The 20,773-nt window shown below is 64.3% G+C and overlaps 1 protein-coding gene across 8 annotated transcripts in view; it reads right to left on the bottom strand.

The window, feature by feature from the left end:
* Window positions 1-20,773, bottom strand: part of AGAP3 (ArfGAP with GTPase domain, ankyrin repeat and PH domain 3) — a 55,000-nt gene that overhangs the window by 13,626 nt on the left and 20,601 nt on the right. For 2 of the 8 annotated variants that reach the window (XM_045496188.1, XM_045496190.1), the window contains exons 2-10: window positions 14,585-14,643; window positions 14,230-14,317; window positions 13,941-14,026; window positions 13,653-13,794; window positions 13,127-13,261; window positions 12,837-12,964; window positions 11,103-11,261; window positions 7,493-7,585; window positions 2,770-2,874 (exon numbers count right to left, since the gene is read on the bottom strand). In XM_045496188.1, the coding sequence (XP_045352144.1) occupies window positions 2,770-2,874; window positions 7,493-7,585; window positions 11,103-11,261; window positions 12,837-12,964; window positions 13,127-13,261; window positions 13,653-13,794; window positions 13,941-14,026; window positions 14,230-14,317; window positions 14,585-14,643 (995 nt within the window). Of the gene's footprint in view, window positions 1-2,769; window positions 2,875-7,492; window positions 7,586-7,745; window positions 8,691-11,102; window positions 11,262-12,836; window positions 12,965-13,126; window positions 13,262-13,652; window positions 13,795-13,940; window positions 14,027-14,229; window positions 14,318-14,584; window positions 14,644-15,880; window positions 16,911-18,884; window positions 19,381-20,773 lie in introns of those variants that run through there. The other 6 variants (XM_045496191.1, XM_045496186.1, XM_045496189.1 and 3 more) reach the window with 6 other exon arrangements.

Raw genomic sequence — 20,773 nt, 5'->3', positions numbered from 1 at the left:
TCCAGTCCCTCCAGCCCCACTGGCCTCCGTCGGCAGGTGAGTCACTGGTACGGCCGCCCTCTGGTCCCTGAGACGGCAGCACCCTAGGCCCAGAGTAGTGCGCGTCCCTCTGGGGTTACCGGAAGGCCCCTCGGCCGCACGGCGCCCGAACAGGAGGGAACCTCCCGGGAGACAGGCCGCCCTCGGCACGGGGATGGCGGTCAACTAAGACGCTTGCTCAGGTTGGGAAACACGGCAAAGGGGAGACGGAGGCAGGTAAGCCAACGACACTTGAGAGCTGCAACCGAGGAAGGAAAGCAAGAAGCGAGGGGGGCGGACGGAGCGGGCGGCCTTAGCCAGGAGGAGACGCAAACCCCGGTCACGCAGCGGCACGTGACGACCCCTGATTTGGTCTTCACTCCGGCTTCCGTTTTGAACCCCGATTCGTGTCTGCTGAGAAAAGCAGCGCCCACAGGGCAGGGATGCTGCCATCTGCACAGCCCAGTCCCCCCTGGATGCTGGCGTGGGAGGAAGACATAGGTTTTGATCCCAGGGTCAATGGATGAAGAGCGGACACAGAGCCTGTGCTCTCAGAGGAGCCTTTCGCTCAACCTCTCCATGAGGTCCCGTGGCCCAGAGAACAAGAGGCCAGCAGGGCCGTCTGCCTCTTAGACTCACCTTGCAGGAAAGCAAGGAAGGGGCTGGAAGCCCCTGCCACCCAGATCCCGTCCCAGGCCCCTGAACACACCAAGGAGCACAGAGCTCAACAGGCGAGGCGCTGGAAGGGACTCGGAGAAGCTCAGGCACCCATCCTGGCCCAGGCAGGCCCATGGGTTCCCTCCACCCTTCCTGACAACAGTCTAGGCAACACTTGCCCGGATGTTAACTCTCCGGGAACTTTCTCAGCCAGCCCTGAAGAGAGTTGCTCTCGGCACATGCAGAAAATTCCGGGTGACGCTCCGAGTCAAAGTCATGGGTCCAAGTATTAGCTCAGCCAGTGGCTGGGTGACCGATGACGATCCAGCCGGCCCCGCCAAGCTTCTGCTCTCTAATTGGTTGAGTGTAAAACCAGAGTTCTCGCGAGCCTTTACCTTCCCCTCCTAAACCCAAACCAAACAGCACCCCACACATTCCTTCGTGTCCCGGGACCCCTCTACGGTCCCCTCCCCCTCTCCGGGCTTCCTCCATTATCTGAGACATGGGGACAGGCTAAGGGGACAGACACAGCTAGGGCAGCACAAAGCAGAAAGAACAGGTAAGGGTGCAGAGAGGGGAACGCTAAGGCCACCCCCACACGGAGCGGGGAGGGGTGTAGGGGGGACTAGGATGCTGCGGAGAGGCTAGTTCCCAGCTCCACTGGCAAGACGGCGCCTGAGGAGAGCGAGTCCATCTTGCCTGGGGGCCGGGGTGAAAATACAAGCAGCTGGGAGTTAGGAGGAGCTAGGCTGGCCTAGGATCGGGCCTGGCTGGGAAATGCCGCAGCTCTGCTGTCTCTGTGCTACAGAGCCCTGTACCTGCAGGAGGCCCCGTGACTTTCTAGGACACCTGTGTCGCGCTGCCTCGCACGGGCTCAGCGGCAGGACCGGGTCTGCGTACAAGGCGGCCGCTGGAGTAGGGGAGGGGATGGTGCTGAGGGGCCTCTACCAAGTCCCCAAGGCCACCTGGTGTGGCCTGTCCTCAACCCCCCAGTCTCCTGAGGCCGGCTCCCACCCTGTGGAGGATGAGACGCTAGGAGGAAACGCTAAGTAGTGGCGTTCCCCGAGTTAAGGGGAACAGTTAGTGCCCGAGGAATCGGACACGGAGAAACCCAGGAGGGCGAGGCCGGGCTCCGGCCTGATGGGAAGCAGACCGCCCGCCCGCTCTTCCCGAGCCAGGCCTTCGTGCGTTTTCGTGCCTGGGCGGTGCCCTGGGGACCGGGTTACGGCCAGAACCGTGCATCCCCGGCGCCTCTTGGGTCGGGCCTCCCCGACACCTTGTGCAGATTCAGAGGCAGCCAAGGGACCCTCGGAGGCAGGCCCTGGGCTCCTGGGCCGGGGGTGGGGCCGGCCCGCGTGCTGTGCTTGAGGGGGTTCACGGGAGAACTCATTAGCCCCACAGTGGGGCGGTGACAGAGATGGATTCTGGTGACAGCTGTGTGCTGGAGCCACGCGGTGAGGGGAGGCGGGAGGCGGGAAGGGTGGGAGAGCTGCCACGGGGGCCACTCTACAGTCACCGCACCCCCCCCCCTCACCGGGGCACAGGCCACACCCCCCAGACCCCTCTACCCGCCATCATCGCCACCCCCACGCTCCCTTTCCCCGAGAGGACGCGGGCCATTCTCCGCAGGCCCGGCTCAACTGCCCCCCGACCCCCCGGCTCTCCATCACCCCAGGCCCAGGAACCCAGGGACTCCCGTGCTCACGTGGCTCCCCCAAGAGACAACTGGGCAGGGATACCGGCATCCCCAGCTTGAGCAATTCCAGGTAAGTGGGGCCCAATCCCGCTCTCTCCACAAGCGGGGGCCAGGACGTGGGGCCCGACCGCACACAGCAGCCTCGCCTAGAGGCAGCCATCCCCGGGGGTGAGTCTCCTCCCAAGGGCGCAGCCACAACTCAGACTTTAGAATGAAGGGCTCGGCCCCGGCCTCGGTCGCACAGGCGGTGTGGTTCCCAAGCCACCAAAGTGAGGCTCTGGCCGAAGGGCAGGTGCCTTTGAACCCACTGAGGCCTGCTTCCCTTCGGTCGTGGAGTCAGCGCCCCCCTCCACTTGGGTCACTCTTCCTCGGGTCCCCAGCCCCTCCCCCAGACTCACGTGCAGACTGGGGTGGTAGGTGAGCAGTCCGTTGTCACAGAGCGTCACGTACTTCTTCTTCCACTCCTTGTTCAGGGACTTGCCACTCCGTTTCAGCAGGATGCCCTGAGGACAGAGGCGGGATCAGAGACAGGTGCCAGCCCCGCACGTCGGGGGGGCCCGGAGAAGGTCACAGGGGCACTAGGGAACACCGTCCTCCGTCGCCCGTCCTCCTGGGCCACTGTGCTCCTCTAAAGAGAGGCTGTAAAGGACCAGAGCTGACCTGGGGGAAGCCAGTTAGACGGGGCCTTCCACGGAACTCGGGCTTCCCTGACGGTTCACCAGCAAGCAGCCTGGGGGCCGCCCCCCTCCCCGGAGTCGTGGGGCCGTGCCAGCAGCAGGAGGCAGGGTTTCAGGTGGCCTCCTGGCAGTGACGCTCCTGCCCGTGTGTCTCCAGGGGTGGGTGAATAGGGCAGAAATCCCCTAACCGCCCCCAGAATGTTCCAGACTCCCCAAGGCGCAGCCCTGGCCACAGAGCTCAGCGACCAAATTTCCCCTGCAAGCCTGTCCGTGTGTTTTGTTCACTGACACACCCTCAGCACCATGACAGTGCTTGGGACACGGCAGACACTCGGCGAACGTCCGGTGGGTGGGTTGAAAGAAGCCAGCTGAGACCGTGGCCGCCAGAGATGCTGAAAGGGGAGGACGCCTGCAGAGAACTCCAAGAACGGCCTCCACCTTCCTCTAAGGACAACCCTGAAGAGGCCCTCACCCGCCTCTGGCTCTCTCCTCGACACGACAGTCATCACAGGAGAAGGAATGGCTGAGGAGAGGAGCGGGGGTCAGAGGAAGGACAGTACCCCCAACAGGTCCCGGTGGCAGGTTCTGAGGACCAGCATCAACCAAAGGCAGGAGGGCCGACAAGAGGCAGGGCCGCCTGGAGATTCCCAGACAAAACTCCAAGGGGACAGCCACCAGGAGGGGGCTCAAGCGGGGAGTCAGGATCAGCAGCGGCCTAGGAGAGCAGGGGAAGCACCCGGAGCCCAACTGCAATGGGCACCAGAAAGGAGGAGCTCACAGATGCGGCCCTGACCACAAGGCCTTCTCCCTTAGGAACGGAGGGCCCTGCTCTCAGACAAGCAGCAAAACCGGGATTAAGAGATTCGAGTGTGGGGGCGCCTGGGGGCTCAGTCGGTTAAGCGTCCAACTTTGGCTCAGGTCATGATCTCACGGTTCGTGGGTTCGAGCCCCACGTCGGGCTCTGTGCTGACAGCACAAAGCCTGCCTGGCATATTCTCTCTCTCTGCCCCTCCCCTGCTCGCACGTGCTCTCTCATAATAAATAAACATTAAAAAAAAAAAAGAGAGAGAGCGAGATTCAAGTATGAGGAAATAGTATCACCTATGGTTCTGAGGCCCAAAGGTGGAGGTTAACCCCAATTCTCTCACACCTCCTCTCTAAGCTCTTCTGGAGAGCAGGCTCAGTCCTCAAGGGAAGAGGTTGGCCAACAGGCAATTGGAATCTCCTGCCCGATCTACCTCCTCACGAGGGACCAAGATGGGGCTGGGAAAGTCTCCCAGCTTTCAATACATCCCCGCTAGCACTCCTTCCTTTCTCTCTTTCTTCCCGCCGCCCCCAAAAGGCAGATGCCGTTGCGGGGAGATTGAGTTGAGCGTCCGGGGCCATCTGCGGACACGCTCTACCACCCGGTCCCCCTCAGCACCAGACACCCTATCCTCACATGGAGCATCTGAAGACGAGTGGTATTCATGGGACCTTCACTGGAGTGGGTGGCTGGAACATTCCGGAAGGCAGTCAGGCCCCTGCCCAGGGGTCCGTGAAGGAGCCTCAGTGACCTGCTTCTGGGCGTGGCATCCACCCCCTCACAGCCAGGAACAAGGCAACGGTAAGCTGCTCCCCGTCCCCGGGCTGTGGACAACACCCATGAGAACCAACAGCCAGACTCTGGACAAGGCAGCCCCCAGTCTCACCCGGTGCCCTCAGGAAGCGCTGGGGGGACGGCAGCTCCCCTGCCCCTCCTCTCTCCTTCTTCCACACCTCCTCAGCCTCCAGTGGGAGAGTCCACGCCAGCCTCTGTTCTCAAATCCTCCCAGGCCCCGCCCTGGCCTCCCTCGCCTGACCCTTCCTCTCCCATCATGGCCGAGCCCTTCCCTCCTGGGCCCGGTCCCAGCTCCGGGTCAGGTCGAGGGAAAGGGAAGCCGGACTCCGCTCCCCCTTCTGCCGCCAGCTAGCCCCTAACATCAAACAAGTGACCGCCTGAGCCTCAGTTTCCACAGACAGATAGGGAGAGCAGACTCACGTATGGAGGTTTCCTCCCTCTTCCCAGCACGGAATCAGGACTCAGGATGCCAAGGAGGGAGGCCCTTTTCTACCCAGAACTCTCTCCCCTCCTTCACCTGGGCCTCGGTCGGGGAGGAGCCACGGACCAGCACTAATGAGCTCAGTGGGCTCACCGGCAGGGGTGTGGGAGGAGTGCCCGGCTTGATGGAGAAAAGCCGGCCAGGGCCTCAACCTGCCACCCACTCGCGCCTCCAGCCCGCCTCTCACCTGCCAGCCCGGCCCAGACGCAGAGCAGGCGGCAAAGGCTGGGCTAGCCGCATAGTGGATAGGCCTGCCTACCCGGCGCCTCCTTCCCTCTCGAGTCCTGCCTTCCGAGGAGGGAGACGAGCTACAGGGGTTCCTGCTCCCCTCCCTGGCCGGCCCGGCTGCGCACGGCGGAGCAGGAAGCAATCTGGGGCGGAATGGGAGCGGCGCGGAGGCGCCAGCCCCAGAGGACCCGTTCCGCCGCCGCCTCCCTCCCAGCTCCACCAGCCGGCTTAATTGCGGAGTCCGGATTGATTGGGAATGCAAATGGCAACTGAAATGCAATCTCCACTCCCAGCAGGAGTGGGGGGGCGGGGAGGGGGAAGGAGTGGAATGGAGAGGAAGGGACCCGAGGGTGGGGAAGGGGCCAGAGCGGCCGGGGCGGGCAGCTGGAGGTTGGGGGAAGTCACCGCGAGGATGAGCCCCTGGGGCTGGGAGACTAGAGCAGGGAGCCCCCCCCCCCCCCACCAACCCCAGCGCAGGCACACCCTAACCGTCCCGAGAGATCCCGCCCGAGAGATCCCGCCCGCGGATCAGCGCTCAGGTTCCTTCCTGCAGGGGGTCCCTGAGGCTTAGTGGCCTGTATCGGTCAAGTGGCCTAGTCGACCCCTTAGGCCGGCCAGGGGCTGGGACCCCGGGTGCAAGTTCACAGGGCCTCACCCCCACCCCTCAGTTCTCCCCTCCCCTCTCTGTGGGGTATTCAGGGAACAGATACCTTAGCCCGTACCCCCAAACAAGATGGGACCCCAAACAGGACGCAGGCATTTGAGACCACGTTTATCTCAGAGCAAAGGCCCTGGAGAAAGTGTTCTCTTGTATTTATTCAACGTTTGTGTGCGCGAATACACCCTCTCAGAATGCACCCGCCCCCAAAGCAGACAGTGACGGGCCTCCGTGAGACGCATCCACAGTGCCCGGCTCGCGCCCCCCATCCCCACCGCCCCCCAAGGAGGCGGTCGGTCTGCAGAGTCCCAGAGACACGGGGTCACATCACCAACAGGTTTGTGGGGTCCGATTCTGCACCCAGACACACACACAGAGACACGTCTCTCTCAGCCACTCCACGTGGCCTCCCCGGAGGTGGCCCCACTAGACTGGTCTCTGCCAGGCCTCAGTGTGACGCTATTTCAGGGGAGGGCAGAGGCATTACGTGACGGGTAGTTCCCTGCCTTCTGGGACCCTGACGCTTCCAGGGGTCTCCATTCTAAATAACCTTCGCCGTGGGGTCGGAATCTCACTCTCACATAGGAATTCTGGTCAGACTGCCCACGGGGCCCAGTAGGCCCAGCCTGGAGGACTAACCCGACCCCAGGGCCCGGGCCTGGCCAAGCTCTGGTGGCCTGGCCACACCAGTTTCCTCTGTGCTCAACACCTGACAGACAACGTGGCCCCTGTAGACACAGTGCGTCTCACCACCGGCTCCCAAGATCCGCGCCGGGCCCAGCAGACCAACCAACCAAGCCACTGCCCCCAACCTCATGGGCACCTCAGAGACGGACACCTCCTCGCTTCACCCCCATCCAGCTCAGCAGCTCAAGAACCCTGCTCGACACACCGCCATCTTTGCACAAGGACGCCCTCCGTTGTTCAATGTCTTTTTCCAGCACGGGGACCCCTCTGGGGTCGGGGTGGGGTGGGGGGTTGTCTAGTGGCCCAGCCCTGCCAGGCAGAGAGACTCAGAAAAAAAAGGGGGGCCAGCCCAACTCAGCTCCTCCTTTACCAGCGAACAGAGGCTCGTGTGGACAGAACTGCACCAATGAACCCAGGGTAGGACCAGCCCTCCCAGGGTACCCTTTTGTGAATTCCTTTTCTGGGACTGGGAGAGGTGGGCCAGGTCGCCCGGCTCCAGAAGCGCCAGCCCGCGCGGGCCAGCCACTGAGGACGGCAGGTGGCTCTCTGCTGCCCCCCGGTGGTGGTGAGGAGGACGCGGCCCAGCTCCCGCCGGGTAGCCTCTCTTCCCAGGGGGTTTGCCCTCAGCAGGAGATCCGCTCTCTCCTTGAGGATTCAGGCCGGGCAGGGGCAGTGCTGGCCTTAGAGTAACCAGCCCCCAGAGGCGCTGAAGAGCGCCGCCCTCCAGCGTTTCCTGGGCCTCATCCCTCACCTCCACCGCTCTCTGGCCACAGGGGAAGGGACTGCTGACCTGTTTGATGGGGATGGCCCGACCGCTCCCGATGCTGTCCACCTTGCAGTCGGCGGCTTTCTTCTCCCTGTCCAAGTCGGCACCCTTTCGAGACTGAAAGAGAAAAGAAGAGGCGTGTTAGAGGGGCGCAGGGCCCACGGGGGACAGCTGCCCGCCTGGACTCCCCAGCCCTCCCCTCCTCCCTCCTCCTGGGCCGGCCCTAGCAGTGGGGGCGGGGCCGGGGCGGCGGGACCGGGAAGGAACTGAGACCACGAGTATTCCAACGGGTTTATTCTTACACACGGCACCATACAGAGCAGCACAGGTCACTGAGCCAGGCCCGCCCCTTACAAAAGAGCAAGGACACGAAATACCGAGGGCGCAAGGAGCGCGCAGCCCAGGGGGCCGGGGCGTAAGAGAAGGGAAGGGGCGAGGAGAGGTGGACGGTGGGGCTGAGGGACGGCTGGGAGCACAGGGCACGAGAACCGGGGAGAGCCAAGTCCAGAAGTGAGCGGGCAGGGGCCCGTCTGCGGCACAGACACCACACGGCACGTTGCACCGAGCGCGGTCGGCGAGGCCCGAGGGGCACAGTGGATGGAGAGAGAGAGGAGAGAGGCCAAAAGAGGCCCTGCGCCCCTGCCGGGCTCCTGGGGCAGAGCCCGCCCCAATGCGGATCCTAGGAAACGGGGAGGGGCCAAGAGGGGAAAAGGCAAGCGCGCGCGGCGTGGGCGTGGCGTCCGGAGCGGAGCAGGAACGGCAGGAGTCCATGCAGGAAGGAGCAGAGGAGGGAGGGGCGGGAAAGCTCCCCCCAGGAGCAGCTGGGCCGGGGCGGGCGCTCGGACGCCCCCGCCCCTCGGGGGCCTCGTTGCGCTGGCCCGGGGCGCCGGGCGTGGGGCCGAGCTCCCTTCTTCTCCATGCAGCGAGCCTGGCGCAGCGCGTCCAGCCGGGCCTGGTCCCCCCGGCAGCCCCCAGCCGCGGGCTCCAGCGTTCCTAGCCTTCCCTGGGGGTGGGGGTTAGTTACAAAGGTTCCTGTGGGTCTCTGGAGTGGGGAGCACGGCGGCCGCTTCTCATCTGAGAGCAGTCCCAAGGCCCGGCCCGCCTCCGGCCCCGCACAGGGGAGAATGTCCAGAGGTGCTGTGTGTCACCACCTGGTCTTCTAATTTGGAAGGAGTTGGAAAGGCCTTTTTGTTGATGAAAAGTTGGAAACAGTGGCACATATCTGCAAATATCGAAAGAATAAAGATTTTGGCAAGTTATACTCAAGCCCCGCACGAGTCGGTCAGCACTGGTGAGGGCAGAGACCCAGGTGCCTGGGGAGAGGAGGCAGCGGGATGAAGAGGAGGAGGAGGAGGAGGAGGAGGAGGAGGAGGCGGTGGCGGCAGAGGCCGCTGGGCAGTCCATCTCATCGGGGAATGTTCGCCACTGGGCAGCCGGGGCCCCTGTCCCTCCTGTTGTCCCAGGCTGCCAGGAGCCGAGGACACAGGGCACAGGACTGCAAATGCAGCGCGGGGGGGCGTCAACCGAGGGAGCAGAAAGAATCGGGCCAGAGGCTGCTGCCCGCAGCTCCACCATCAGCACCTGCCCGGGGCGTCTCCTGGGCGCCACGGCCTCTGCCCCTTCAGCCCAGGGAGGAGGAAGGTGGATGGGGACCGCCGCCACCGGGTCCCCGGAGCAAAGAGCTGGTTGGGGGGGGGGGTGCAGCCTGCCCCAGCCAGGCTGGTGAGCCAGGAGGCCCCCCAACCACCGGAGGATCCCTGGGAGCCCCGAGGGGCACCCCCACCCCCCCCACCCCACCCCCGCCCAGGATGGGAACCGGGGCAAGAGTGGCAACAGAATGAGTACATGAAGTCATGGGGGAGACTGGGGACATCGATGGCCACATCCAGGGGGGTGGGTCACAAGGACACCAGGCCACAGAGCAGGCGTGGCTCTGCTGGGGAGGACGATGAGGGCGAGGAGGTGGCCCCAACAGCAACGATGAGAGGGGGAGGTCCCGAGATGCACTCCTGGAGACGGACATGTCTCGAGGCCTCCTCGTGGACAATGGCGCAAGTGAGGTCACCATGGAAACAATGGAAAGAAAAACTAAGGTCGCCACAGTGAAGATGGAGAGGATGAAAAGGCCCGAGGGAAGGCTGTGCCATGGGCGCGCGCAGCAAGGATGGGCAAGGATGGCAGGCGGAGGCAGCACAGCGGAGCAGGCAGCGGAGAGCACAGGGCAGGGGGCACGAGGGGCCGCGGCGAGGAGGCCGGGAGCTGCGCACGGACGGTGGACAGAAGGGGGGGCAGAGGGAGGAGAGCGTGCCCTGGGGTGTTGCAGGCCTGGCAGCGGAGGAAGTGGGAGGTTCGGGATGGTGCTGAGGGAGCGGGTGTCAGACAGCAGATGCCAAGGGCGCAGACGGCGGTCACTGCAAACACAGGCACCCGAGGGCTCTACGGCAGCGGCAGCAGCGGGCGTGGGCACAAGCAGGCAGCCCAGGGCTCTGTGTGTCTCAATGGGCATGAACAGAAACAAAAAGCTTCAGGTCTAGGCAGGGTCAGGGCTGGGGAAGTGCCATGCGGCGGCAGCTGTCAGCAGGAAGGGTTGGTCGGCATGGACAAGGAGGGGGCACACGGCAGGCACAGGGCGGACGGACCGGGGCACACCGGGAGCGGCAGTGTGCCGGGCGGGCGGAGGCGAGAATGAATGAACAAGGCCTGGGGGCACTGGCTCTGTCTGGGCGGGGCTCCCGAGAGCCTGGCGGGGCCTGCCCGGCCTGCCGGACGCGGGACCAGGCTGGGGACCGAGCCCTGATGGTCCGAAAGAGGCGCACGGACTGACGCAGCAGTACAGAGTGATCTCCTGAGAATCCACACGGGCAGCTCAGCCACCTGTGTCTGACCCAAGCCTCCCAGAATGACCCAGCCAAGTCCCGGCTGGAGGTGAGGGGCTGGGGGCACCTAAGAGCTGAGGGGCTGGGCCCCTAGCAGTGGAAGGCAGTGGAAGGTCCCTGGTGTGAGGTCTGTGAGGGCGGGAGCCTGACTGAGGGCTGCAGGTGGGGAGGTGAGGCCTGGGGAAAGCTGTCTAAGCCTTTGGGGGACCCTCAGGCGCCGGCGGGAAGCGTCAGGTCACGGAGAAAACAGAGTGCGGACAAGGAGGCCTGAGCCCCCCATTCTGGCTCCACCAGCTAATCTCCGTGCGGCCTTGGGCCAAAAACTTAGGGGGCTCGGTTCACAGCTGTGGAATCAAGAGCGTCGGGCAGGGGGTGGGGGGAGTGGGGAGTTAGGACAGACACGTCCAAAGATCCTTCAAGCTAAGCTGGCCCAGAAGACCGAAGGGTCAGGGAGAGGGGGTGAGTGTATGCAGTGGAGGCAGGACAGTATGTATGGATATGCTGCGGGAAAGCCCTTCTGGGCACAGAAGAACAATCTGGAAGAGTCTGGATGTGCGCGAGGGCCCTGGTAAGGGGCCCACGGAAGCTGTGTGTGTCTGTGCGGATGGAGAGCCTGCGGGTGGCATCTTCCTGACTCGGGCTGCCCCGTGGCCCGGCCGGCTGCGGTTCTTGCCTGCTCCCTCCCAGCTGGGGGCTGGGCCCCGCCTACTCAGTGAAGGCAGCCGGGCAGGTGCCAGGGCAGGGCTCGGGGCACATACCGTGAAGATGTTGGAGCGCCGCTTGGACTGCTTGCGGACGGGTGTGGGGGTGGAGGAGGCCGCCACGGTCTCGATGCGCAGCTCCCGCTGGCTGACGCTGGGGGTGGAGGGGACTGAGGATGAGTAGTCGCTGAAGGCGCTGCTGCCGCCATTCGTGGCCTAAGGACAGAGAGGGCTGCTGAGGGCTGCTCTGGGGTGAGGGGCAGGCAGCAGGTGGGAGCTGGGAACCCCTGAGGCATGGGGGCCTGGCCTGGGACTCACGGGGCAGCAGAGGCGGCCTGGAGGCCGGCGGGACGCAGTCACTACCGCACGGGGCTGCCCCCGAGAGCCCCGGCAGGGGTGATTCTGTGCCCACCAGCGAGCTGAATCAGAGGCAGCGCTCGCGGGCCAGAGTTAAGTGACAGAGGTGAGAGTTAAGTGAGCGCGCTGTGGGCTCTTATCTCATGGGTGGGTCTGGCGCGAAGCAAGAGGTCACCCTGGATGAGCTCCCAGGTCCTATGCCAAAGAGGCAGGAGGCCAGGGTGGGGCTCAGGGGAGCCTGAGGCCTGCTTCTGGACAGTGTGTGCGACAGGGGCAGGGGTCCGGGAGAGCCGAGGCCCGAGAGCAGACCAGAGCAAAGACTGCCACCAGAGTAAGCAGATGAGGGACAGAGGTGGGACAGGAAGAGAGACAGGAGGGATCACAGGATGGAGACAGAGAGTGCACAGCAGTGACTGCCCTGGGACCCGGGAAACACGTGCGGCCCAAGGCCTGCTCCCTGCCTGCCCGGAAGATGGTCACTGGGTAGAGAAGGTGTCCCGCCCTGACAGCCTCTTCGAATCCTCCCCTGCGCACAAAGAGCACAATGCTGGCCCTCGGCCGGCAGAGCCACCCGGCAGGGCCCGCGCAGAGCCGAGATGTACACGCCCTGAGATGTGCCAGCTGAGGCGCAGCGGTTCAGAGATAGTGAAGACAGACCTCTTCTCCGTGGGGGACGCTTTCAGGGAAACTAAACTGTCTGTCTTCTCAACACTAAAGGAGGGGCCTCTGGAAAAAGCCCCCAGACTGTCCTCAGGAAGCTGGTGGGCCGGGGCGGGCCCTCAAGACAACAGCCCTTGGCGGAGGGAGAGCGGAAGTTGTCCGCCTGACCGCTCGATCCGGCTCATCTGTGACGACCCAGGGCTTTCTGCAGAGCCGGCCATGGAGTCGGGGAAACAGTTACAAAAGGAAGGGCCAGACCCAAACGCCAAGGGCCAGAAAACAACCAGGCAGTAGGCAGCGCGCGGGCAGGCATCCGAGGGGCATTACGGGAAAAGTACGGGCAGGACCTGGCTCGGAACACCCCCAACGCCCCTCACGGCACAAAGGCCGTTGGTCCCTGTGGGGCACGTGCTGTCCTTCCAAATGCAGGCCCCACAGGTGAGGGGCAAGCGGGCCTGAGAGAACTCTTCTGCGCCTCCCGAGTGTGGCTCCGCGGGGCGTAGCTCCTGACACGGCTCTATCGGCACCGACCTGAGCGAGCGCTCAGGATGCTTCAGCTAAAGTGGCTGCGGGGATGGACGCTACGGGGAGGCGGTCACCACGGGGCACAGATGAGGCCAGGCCAGGCGTGCAGGCGATGGGGAACTCAAGCCAGCGCTTCCACACTATCCGCAAGGCGCGAGAGCACACGGGGTGGGGACACGCAGGCAGACAGACAGGATGATGAGGGCGGTGGGGAGGACACGTGGCGGGAGGCGGGGAGGCTGGCCGCACCTGGTTGATGTGCACGGCCGGGATGGAGGCAGCGGACACTGCCGAGTGGCTGGGGGAGTTGGGCAGTGACTTGCAGGGCCCGATGGCCAGCTGCTGCTTCTTCCGCAAGGCCACGACCTTCTGGGCCACTGCAGGGGACAGCAGAGTCAGTTACCCCTCTGGGGGGAAAGGGAGAAGCCCGGCTTAGAGCCGTCCCCCGCCCCCACCGGGGCCCATGGCCCCCGCCGCCGGCCGCAGAGCCTCCTGCGCCGCGCTCCGGGGGGTGCCGTCCCACCCCGCGCCCGAGTTACCGTCCTGGAAGACGCGCTCCACGTTGAGCCCGTAGGTAGAGCACGTCTCGTAGTAGGTGCAGCGCTTCAAGTCCGTGGACAGCTTGCGGGCCCTGCTGTCGTCGATGACCCGGGGGTTTGCGGCACTGATGGCGTCTGTTGGAGGCGGGAGGGTGGGAATCTACTCAGCCGGCTGAGAAGCAGGTGCCACGGCCGGGGAGGGTCGTTGGGGCAGAGGGCGGGAGGGCGGGGAGCCGAGCGTGTCGTCCGGGCGACACGGAGCACAAGCGTAAGGGCCTCCAGGCCTTAGACCAGCCCTGCCACCGACTCAGAGGAGAAATGAGCCAGCTGCTCTGTTCCCGCGTCTCAAAAGACACGGGCGCGACCGTCACACAGGTGGGAGGGTCTAGCTGGCGGAGATCCAGCGTGCGCGCGCGTGGCAAGGAGGCGCTGCCCGTTCTGGGGTGACACCAGGGCTCAGGAAGCACCGAGAGGGGAGGGACCCGGGACCGCCCCTCCCCCGTGCCAGCCCCGCGGGCCCGCTCACCCTGCGTGCCCACCAACACCATGGGCACCTCGCTGGCATTGCGGAAGCTGCACAGCCGCAGGAAGTAGTTGTACACGGTCTGGAAGCTGATTTCATCCTCCAGGCTGAACACAAACACCACCGCGTCCACCCAGGCAGCAAACTAGGGGGACGGAGCAGAATTACCACCCTCACCTGCTCACGGGCAACTTCCGCGCCCCTGTCCACACACACACACAGCTCTGCCCAGCCCCAACCAGATCCTCGGGAAAGGGGCGCCACGGGCCGGGGCTGGGGCAGGAGCGTCACCTGGAGCTCAGGGGGGCCTCCTTCATCTCGGATCAGCAGCAGGTAACTCTGGCCATCCACCACAATCTCCTTCTTAAACCGACCCCCTAGGACAGAGTGCACGGTCAGGCCCCAAACTGGGAGAGCCCACAGGGGCCAAGCGATTCTGAAATCCACAGCTAGCAACACAGGAGACGGGAGGACTTGGAAGGACAAGGGGCTCCAGCCCCCCCTTTGCACAGACGACAGCAAAGAGAGGAAGGGGGCAGAGGAGCCAGCCTCAGAGCCCAGGCAAGCCAATGACGCTCACCTTCAGGGGACTCTTCCTGGACATACGTCCCTGTCAGATAGCGGTGCACCAGGGCCGACTTCCCACTAGACAGGTTCCCCACAATGCCCTGTGGGAGAGGAAGGGGTGAGAGCAGCGGTCAGAGGGAAGAGATGGGGCAGGAAAGGCAGACGACGTTAGGAAGGAGAAGGGCCAGAGCTAAGGGCCAGAAAGGAAAGGACCAGAAGCAAGGGGCCTCGGAGAGAGGCCAAGACCTGAAAAGGAAGGGCCTGGCATCGGGGGCGAGGGGGTGGGGTGCAGCAGAGCCTGGGCCCATCGCTCTACCCATACCCACCCAGCCCCAGGGCGGCCTGGGCCTCCCACAGGGCTCACTCACCACTTTAAGCTCCGGCACCGAGCGGCTCAGGGTCCACTCCTGGCTGTTCACAAAGGAGTCTGCAGAAGAGAAGGCCACCCATCAGGACCAAGGTGGCACACACCTGTGCTATCTGCAACCAGCTGTGTCCTACACTGCCCCTTCTTGGGCCAAGGCCAGAAAACAGCACGGTCCTGATGGGACCCCAACCCTCACCTCTGATTCCCTAGAGAGCGGCAGGAAAATCCTTCTGGAGGGGACCGGAAGAATGATAGTCCTCAGGGGAGAGGACCCTGAGAGGTGTGGGCCCAGGTCCCCCCTCCTGGGCCCTCCTGATCTCTTACTGCTCCAGCAGGCAGTTCCCACCTTGAGCTGTCACACCCGGCCTGGTGCCACCAGGGCCCAGATGAGAGGCCTCTCCAATAGGTCTCAGCTCAGACCCAAGCTGGGCTGGGCGCCTGGCAGCTGGGCAGGGGGGCCAGCCTCCTGCGAGTAGGGACAGCTCACCCTCACAGGGTGGGGCCACCCACCACATTCCTAGGCAGGGTGAAGAGGGAGGAGCCCTTACCTGGCCTTGTTCTGTGAAGGGCAGGTTGAATGGGGAGCTATCTAGCCTGCCCAACTGGCCCTCCTCCCCAAGCTCCTCCTTAGTTGGGAGGCCACCACCCTTTCTTTCCCCAGGGACCCGCCTCCTGGGCTGCCTGGGCTCCAGTTCTCAGCTCTGGCCTGCCTCTGGCAGTGTCCCGGGAAAGGAAGCCTCCAGCTGCCCAGAGTCCCTCTCACCCCCACGGCCAGACCCGTGTTCTTTAAACTCTGCACTGTAACAGACATCCTCCAGCCAGCTCCAGGTGGCCCTGGCCTGGGCGGGCCTCTCTGCCTGCTTGCCCTCCCCAGGCTGTCTCAAAGAGTAGCCACCACCATCGCTCGGGTCCACAAGTAGTCTCAGCTCATCTGCACGGACAGCCGGGAGGGCTCAAGCCCCGCCCTGAAGCTAGAAACTCTCAGCCTCCACCCCTCCTGGGCCTCAATTCTGCAGTGAGGAAGGGACCTCGTCTCCTACCATACCAGGCCACGGGCCAGAGGTAGCACCCGGCGGCGGGCGACCCCGACTGGACGCACCTGGAAGGCCTCCTCTGCCACGGCCACTTCCCCGGTCCATCAGCGACCCAGAGCCCAAAGGGGCGCCGATCTCACTTGGTCCCTGGCCCCGCACACCACACCCACCTCTCCCAGGCAGGTTCACGGTTTGTTCTCACCCCCGCTCTCAACAAGGGGCTCCAGCCAGAGAGGACTCCCAGGCCGGGCTCTCTCCCTTACCGCTGGGCGCGCCCAGGAGCCCGGGGGCCGCGGCCGCCCGGCGGCTCCACAGCGGCTCGGCGGGCGCGGGCTCCCTCCGGCGGAAGCGGCTGGTGAGCAGTCTCCAGAGGCCGGCGGCGGTGCGGGGCCGGCCGGGCTCGGGCGCGGCGCGCGGGGCCTCGGCGCCCAGCAACAGGTCGCGGCGGCTGGGGAAGGCGCCCAGGGAGCTGGCGTCGCCGTCGCTGCGGGTGCGCGCCCGGGGCAGCAGCCCCGACTCGGCGCGCCGGATCTCCTGGCCGCGGCGCAGGCGGAAGCTGAAGCTCTTCCTCAGCGCCGACAGGCCGCGCCGGGGACTCGGGGCGCCGCGCCCGCCGCCGCCGCCGCCGCCGCGGAGCACCTGCCAGCGCTGGCTGCTCCACAGCGAGGCGCCCCGCAAGAAGCCCGCGCTGCCAGCGCGGCCCAGCCCCGCGCCCTCGGCCGCCGCCAGCTCCAGGCGGTTCACCTCCAGGAACGTCATGCTGGTGGGCCGCGGCCGCGGCTCCTGGGCCCCCCGCGTGCGGCTGCGCCGGGCCGGCGCGGGGCTGGGCGCGGGGCTGGGCGCCGGGCTGGGCGCCGGGCTGGGCGCGGCCGAGCCAGGGAGCCCCGAAGGCGCGGGCCCGGGAGCCTGCGGGCGGCCGTCGGCGGGGCCGCGGCGGCCGAGGCGCGGGCGCAGGAGGCCGAGCAGCAGGCTGCGGGCGCCGGCGGGCGGCGGCCCCGGGCCGCCCGAGCACACGCTCCGCGGCCGCGCCGGCTGTTCGCGCGCGGCGCTCAAGGCGGCCTGGAGGGCGACGGCGGCGCGGCCGGTCGGGGCGCCGTGCAGGTCCAGCGAGTCGCAGACGCTGAGGGCGCGGCGGCAGGCGGCGGGCCGCTCCCGGCTGCAACTGTCCCGGGGCGGCCAGCCCCGCTCCATGCTCAGGGCCCGCGGGCAAGGGCCAGGCCCATGGCGAGGGGCGCGGGGCTGGGCCCGGGCCGGGGCCGCGGCCGGGGCGCACGGACCTCCGGCCTCTGGGCACCTGGTGTCGGGCCGACGGAGTCCCTCAACGCTTCCACCTCGCAGCCGGCAAGCCCAGACCTGGAGAGGCCTGCAGCCAGCCCCGCAAGGAGAGGCGGCAAGCCTGGCCTGGAACACCCTGGAACGGCGGCACCAGGGGAGTCGGCCTGCTGGGGCAGCCCCCGGAGCCCTCAGAAAACAGGAAATTCCAGCCCAGGGCTCCTCCTCGGATTGGGGCAAGTAGGTGAGGAGCCGTCATTACCAGCAGGGCCAAATAAATAACAGTCCTCAGCAAACCACACACCGGGCCCTGTTTTGGACAGAAGTGGGCATTTGCTCTTTCTCTGAAGCACCAAACAGGCGATACACCACGGGGCCCAGAATGATGAAAAGCTTCAGGGAGCAGTCAGGAGGCAAGTCATAGGCCCTCGCTGGCCCTCAGCCTCCTTATCTGTAAAATGGGGGGCCTGACTGGGGTCATCCTTAGTTTGGGGCTGAGACATTCTGAGGTTGGGAAACTCCAGAATCAGAGTTGCTGGCTCTTCTGTTAGTGGCTGAGGTGATCTTCTCCCTCGGAGACTGGAACATTGTCTAGACTGGGTTAAGTGTCCCGCCTAAGGGTAGCAGAAAGTCAACGGGTAAAACCTTCGGGCCTGGGCCACACAGTTCTGGACGAAGCGACTCATTTCTGGTCTGAGGTCTCCAGTGTCCTGCTTGCTGGGTCGCACCTCCTGCTCAGAGGCTGGCCTGCCGAGGGGAAGTGCTCGCCCTCAATACTGGCTGGGGCCTGACGCTCACTCCCTCGGAGCTCCGATGCCTGTCCGCGCGTGGGGGCTGCACCAGAGACTCATTGAGTGCATCGCTCACCCAGGGGCAGGGGGCTGGCCCGCTGTGCTTTCCAGCGCATTTTAAACATCAGGCCCGGGCCATGAGCTGGTTTACCAGAATCCACAAGGACCAGGAGCAGGCAGAGAAACCAGCTTAGGCAGCGACAAGGATGAGGAGGGCCCCCACACGCGCTTTAAAAGAATACTCCCGAGCTTCCTCCACCCCCAGTCCGGCCCAACTGCCAACGTCCCTCTCAGCCTCAGAATTCCAAGTTCCTGGTTAGAAGCAAAGTGGCACATTCCTGAGGGGGCTGGGGTGGGGGAATGCCTAAGGAAGGCAGAGCCTCTCCACCCTAGGTGCTCCCGAAGAACCCAGAGCTGGAAACTCTCAAGTCCCGGGCTGGATCTCCCAGGGCTGGAGAGCCCTGGGGGTGATTGCCTATTTTCCTGGGACTAGTTATTAACAGTGATGGGGATGGCTTCTCCCTCTCCGGGATGCATAGCCCCCAGATAATAGATGGTTCCACAGAGGAACCTTCCCCAGGATCCTTCAGGCATCGAGACAGGAACACGGCCCTGGAACCCTGACTCGCTTTTCCACATTTAAGTCTCCCACACTCAACTTCCCTATCTGCCTATCTGTCTGTCTGCCCTCCCTCTCACATACACCCGGGGAGTTACCCCTCCCCAGAAGACCAAAGCTGCTTATCACCAACCGTCCCCCCCAAGCCAGTGAAATTGCAAACACCAGACAGCGGCTATGCCTGGGGGCTGAGAAGGGACAGGGCTGCTGTAGAACCCCACTGGCTGTCTCCGTGGGAGAGGAGCAGGACAGCATAAAGGGGTAGAGGCCCCCAGACACACACACACGCATACGTGCTGTGGGGACGCAGGCAGCAGTGGCTTCCCTGAGAAGGGAAAGACCATCTTACATTCTCGGAGGACGCACCAGCTCCTGGCTCCCACGGCACCTGCAGAATCCAGTCCAAGCAAAATGCTCAGCCTGCGTCAGTTCCCAAACCTGCAACAGCGTCCTTATCCTCACCTGGCTGCCTCTTTCCTATCCCCCCTTCCCGGACCCAGAGAAGGACACCTGCCTACACATAAATACCGCCGGGACACCAAGCCAGCCGAAGATCTCAGGAACGAGAACAGCACAGACACATACCTCCCTTTCTCATTGGTGTCAGCCCCTGGTCAAGACGAAGTCTGTGTTCTGCCTGACAAGATTCTGCTCCAAAGAGATGTGGCAAACACAGCCCCAAAGACATGAGGCCCCTCCTAGAAAGCTTCAAGCTGGGGCCACAGGAAGAGCACTGAAATCCCGCAACGCTGGCCCTCCTGAGTTCGCAGAGTCCTAAGGTCATCAGAAACACCAGGCTGGGGCGCCTGGGTGGCGCAGTCGGTTAAGCGTCCGACTTCAGCCAGGTCACGATCTCGCGGTCCGTGAGTTCGAGCCCCGCGTCGGGCTCTGGGCTGATGGCTCAGAGCCTGGAGCCTGTTTCCGATGATTCTGTGTCTCCCTCTCTCTCTGCCCCTCCCCCGTTCATGCTCTGTCTCTCTCTGTCCCAAAAATAAATAAACGTTGAAAAAAAAATTTAAAAAAAAAAAAAAAAAAAGAAACACCAGGCTAACTCTTGCTGAGGGGTGAGACAGTCTGTGGCAATTTCTGGGGGAATTAAAGACACAATTTCGCAGGATGCCTGGATGCCTGCGGTGTGCACTCGGGGAGCAGGGGGGTGGGGTGGGGGAGAGAATGGATACACTTTACCTGGAGGCAGACAGTACGGAAAACAAGCGGGGAAATCAGAAGGACAAAGAGCCGACTCTACATGTATCCACAGCTGGGTGGGCTGGACCCACTAGGTAAACCGGCCTGGGCCTGCAACATTACGAACCCCGGGGAGCCGGGGTTTGGAAAGAGAAAGACCCCTGCGACGGCGTGACCTGGGAGGCACTGCACAGAAACCGAACACTGGTGTGAGGAAAGGGCAGCCTCCAGCCTGAGAATCCCACACAACCTTGGACCTAGTCTCCGCTCAAATATTTGCTAGGGGTGACCCACTGATAAGTAGGCAGCCGTGCCCGGCTGAGGCCACCCCAGCCAGAGAGAGTCTGAGGACGTCCTTCTCAGAGAGGAGGAAGGGCTAGCTCTCTGCTCAAAGCCAAAGGGTGCACGTGAGTGGAGGAAGTGATCTGGGCTCCTTCCGGCGGCCGGAGGGGTCCGAGAGTCACCCTGGTGTCTCCAACATCGGCCACGCTCTTCTCGTCCACAAGGTGGCAGCAAAACATCTTCCTGCAGCTTGGGCGCCGCAGAGAAGGGAGGCCCCAGGAAGGTGGGGAGCAAGGCCGCAGGAGGACAGCGGCGAGGGCCACACCCAGAGCTGCGGCGGCTGGATGGTCTCTAGCAAGCTCTGTCCCCTCTGAGCGAGCCTCCGGGTGGGGGGCTGGGGAGGCCGCGAAGAGGGGGACACTCTAGGCTGGCCCACGGCCTCCCCAACAACGCACGATTCCCACCGTAATGGGGGACACGGCCCTCTTTAAGGGTCAGGAACTGTCCACTGAGACGCACAGCGGCAGCTTCGTCACTGCGTGCGTGGAACACTCATCCCTCTCAGGTGCTTTTCTGCTGCGTTTACTGCTCCCCCACTAGACCTCGGGCCGGCGTGCAGGAGGCACGCAATGGTTGAATGAATGAATGAATGAACGCATGCATGCTAAGCACGAATTGCATACCCTGACTTTCATTCTCCTTGTGAGGAGGGAGGCAGACTTAGACGGTCCCTGGCTGGGACAGTCCGCTAAGGAGATAAATGACAGCCCAAATCATCTGCAAAGACTGCCGGTCGAGAGACGTGGGGTGCACTAAGACACAGGCTCTGGAGTTGAAAGAACTTGGTTCACATTCAACCTCTGGACCCTGCTGGCTGCGTCTGTCCACAGTCACTTGAACCTCACTGGGCCTCGGGTTTTAGTCTATGAACCAGGAGTAATCCCATCTTGCACCCTGACGTTGCTAGAATAGAAGACCAGTGCTGTCATTTGCGGAGGGTCCGA

Source organism: Leopardus geoffroyi, chromosome A2 (assembly GCF_018350155.1).
Source record: "Leopardus geoffroyi isolate Oge1 chromosome A2, O.geoffroyi_Oge1_pat1.0, whole genome shotgun sequence".
Classification (NCBI taxonomy): Eukaryota; Metazoa; Chordata; class Mammalia; order Carnivora; family Felidae; genus Leopardus; species Leopardus geoffroyi.
Note: the sequence above shows the minus strand (reverse complement) of the source record. Positions and strands in the feature narration are given on the sequence as shown.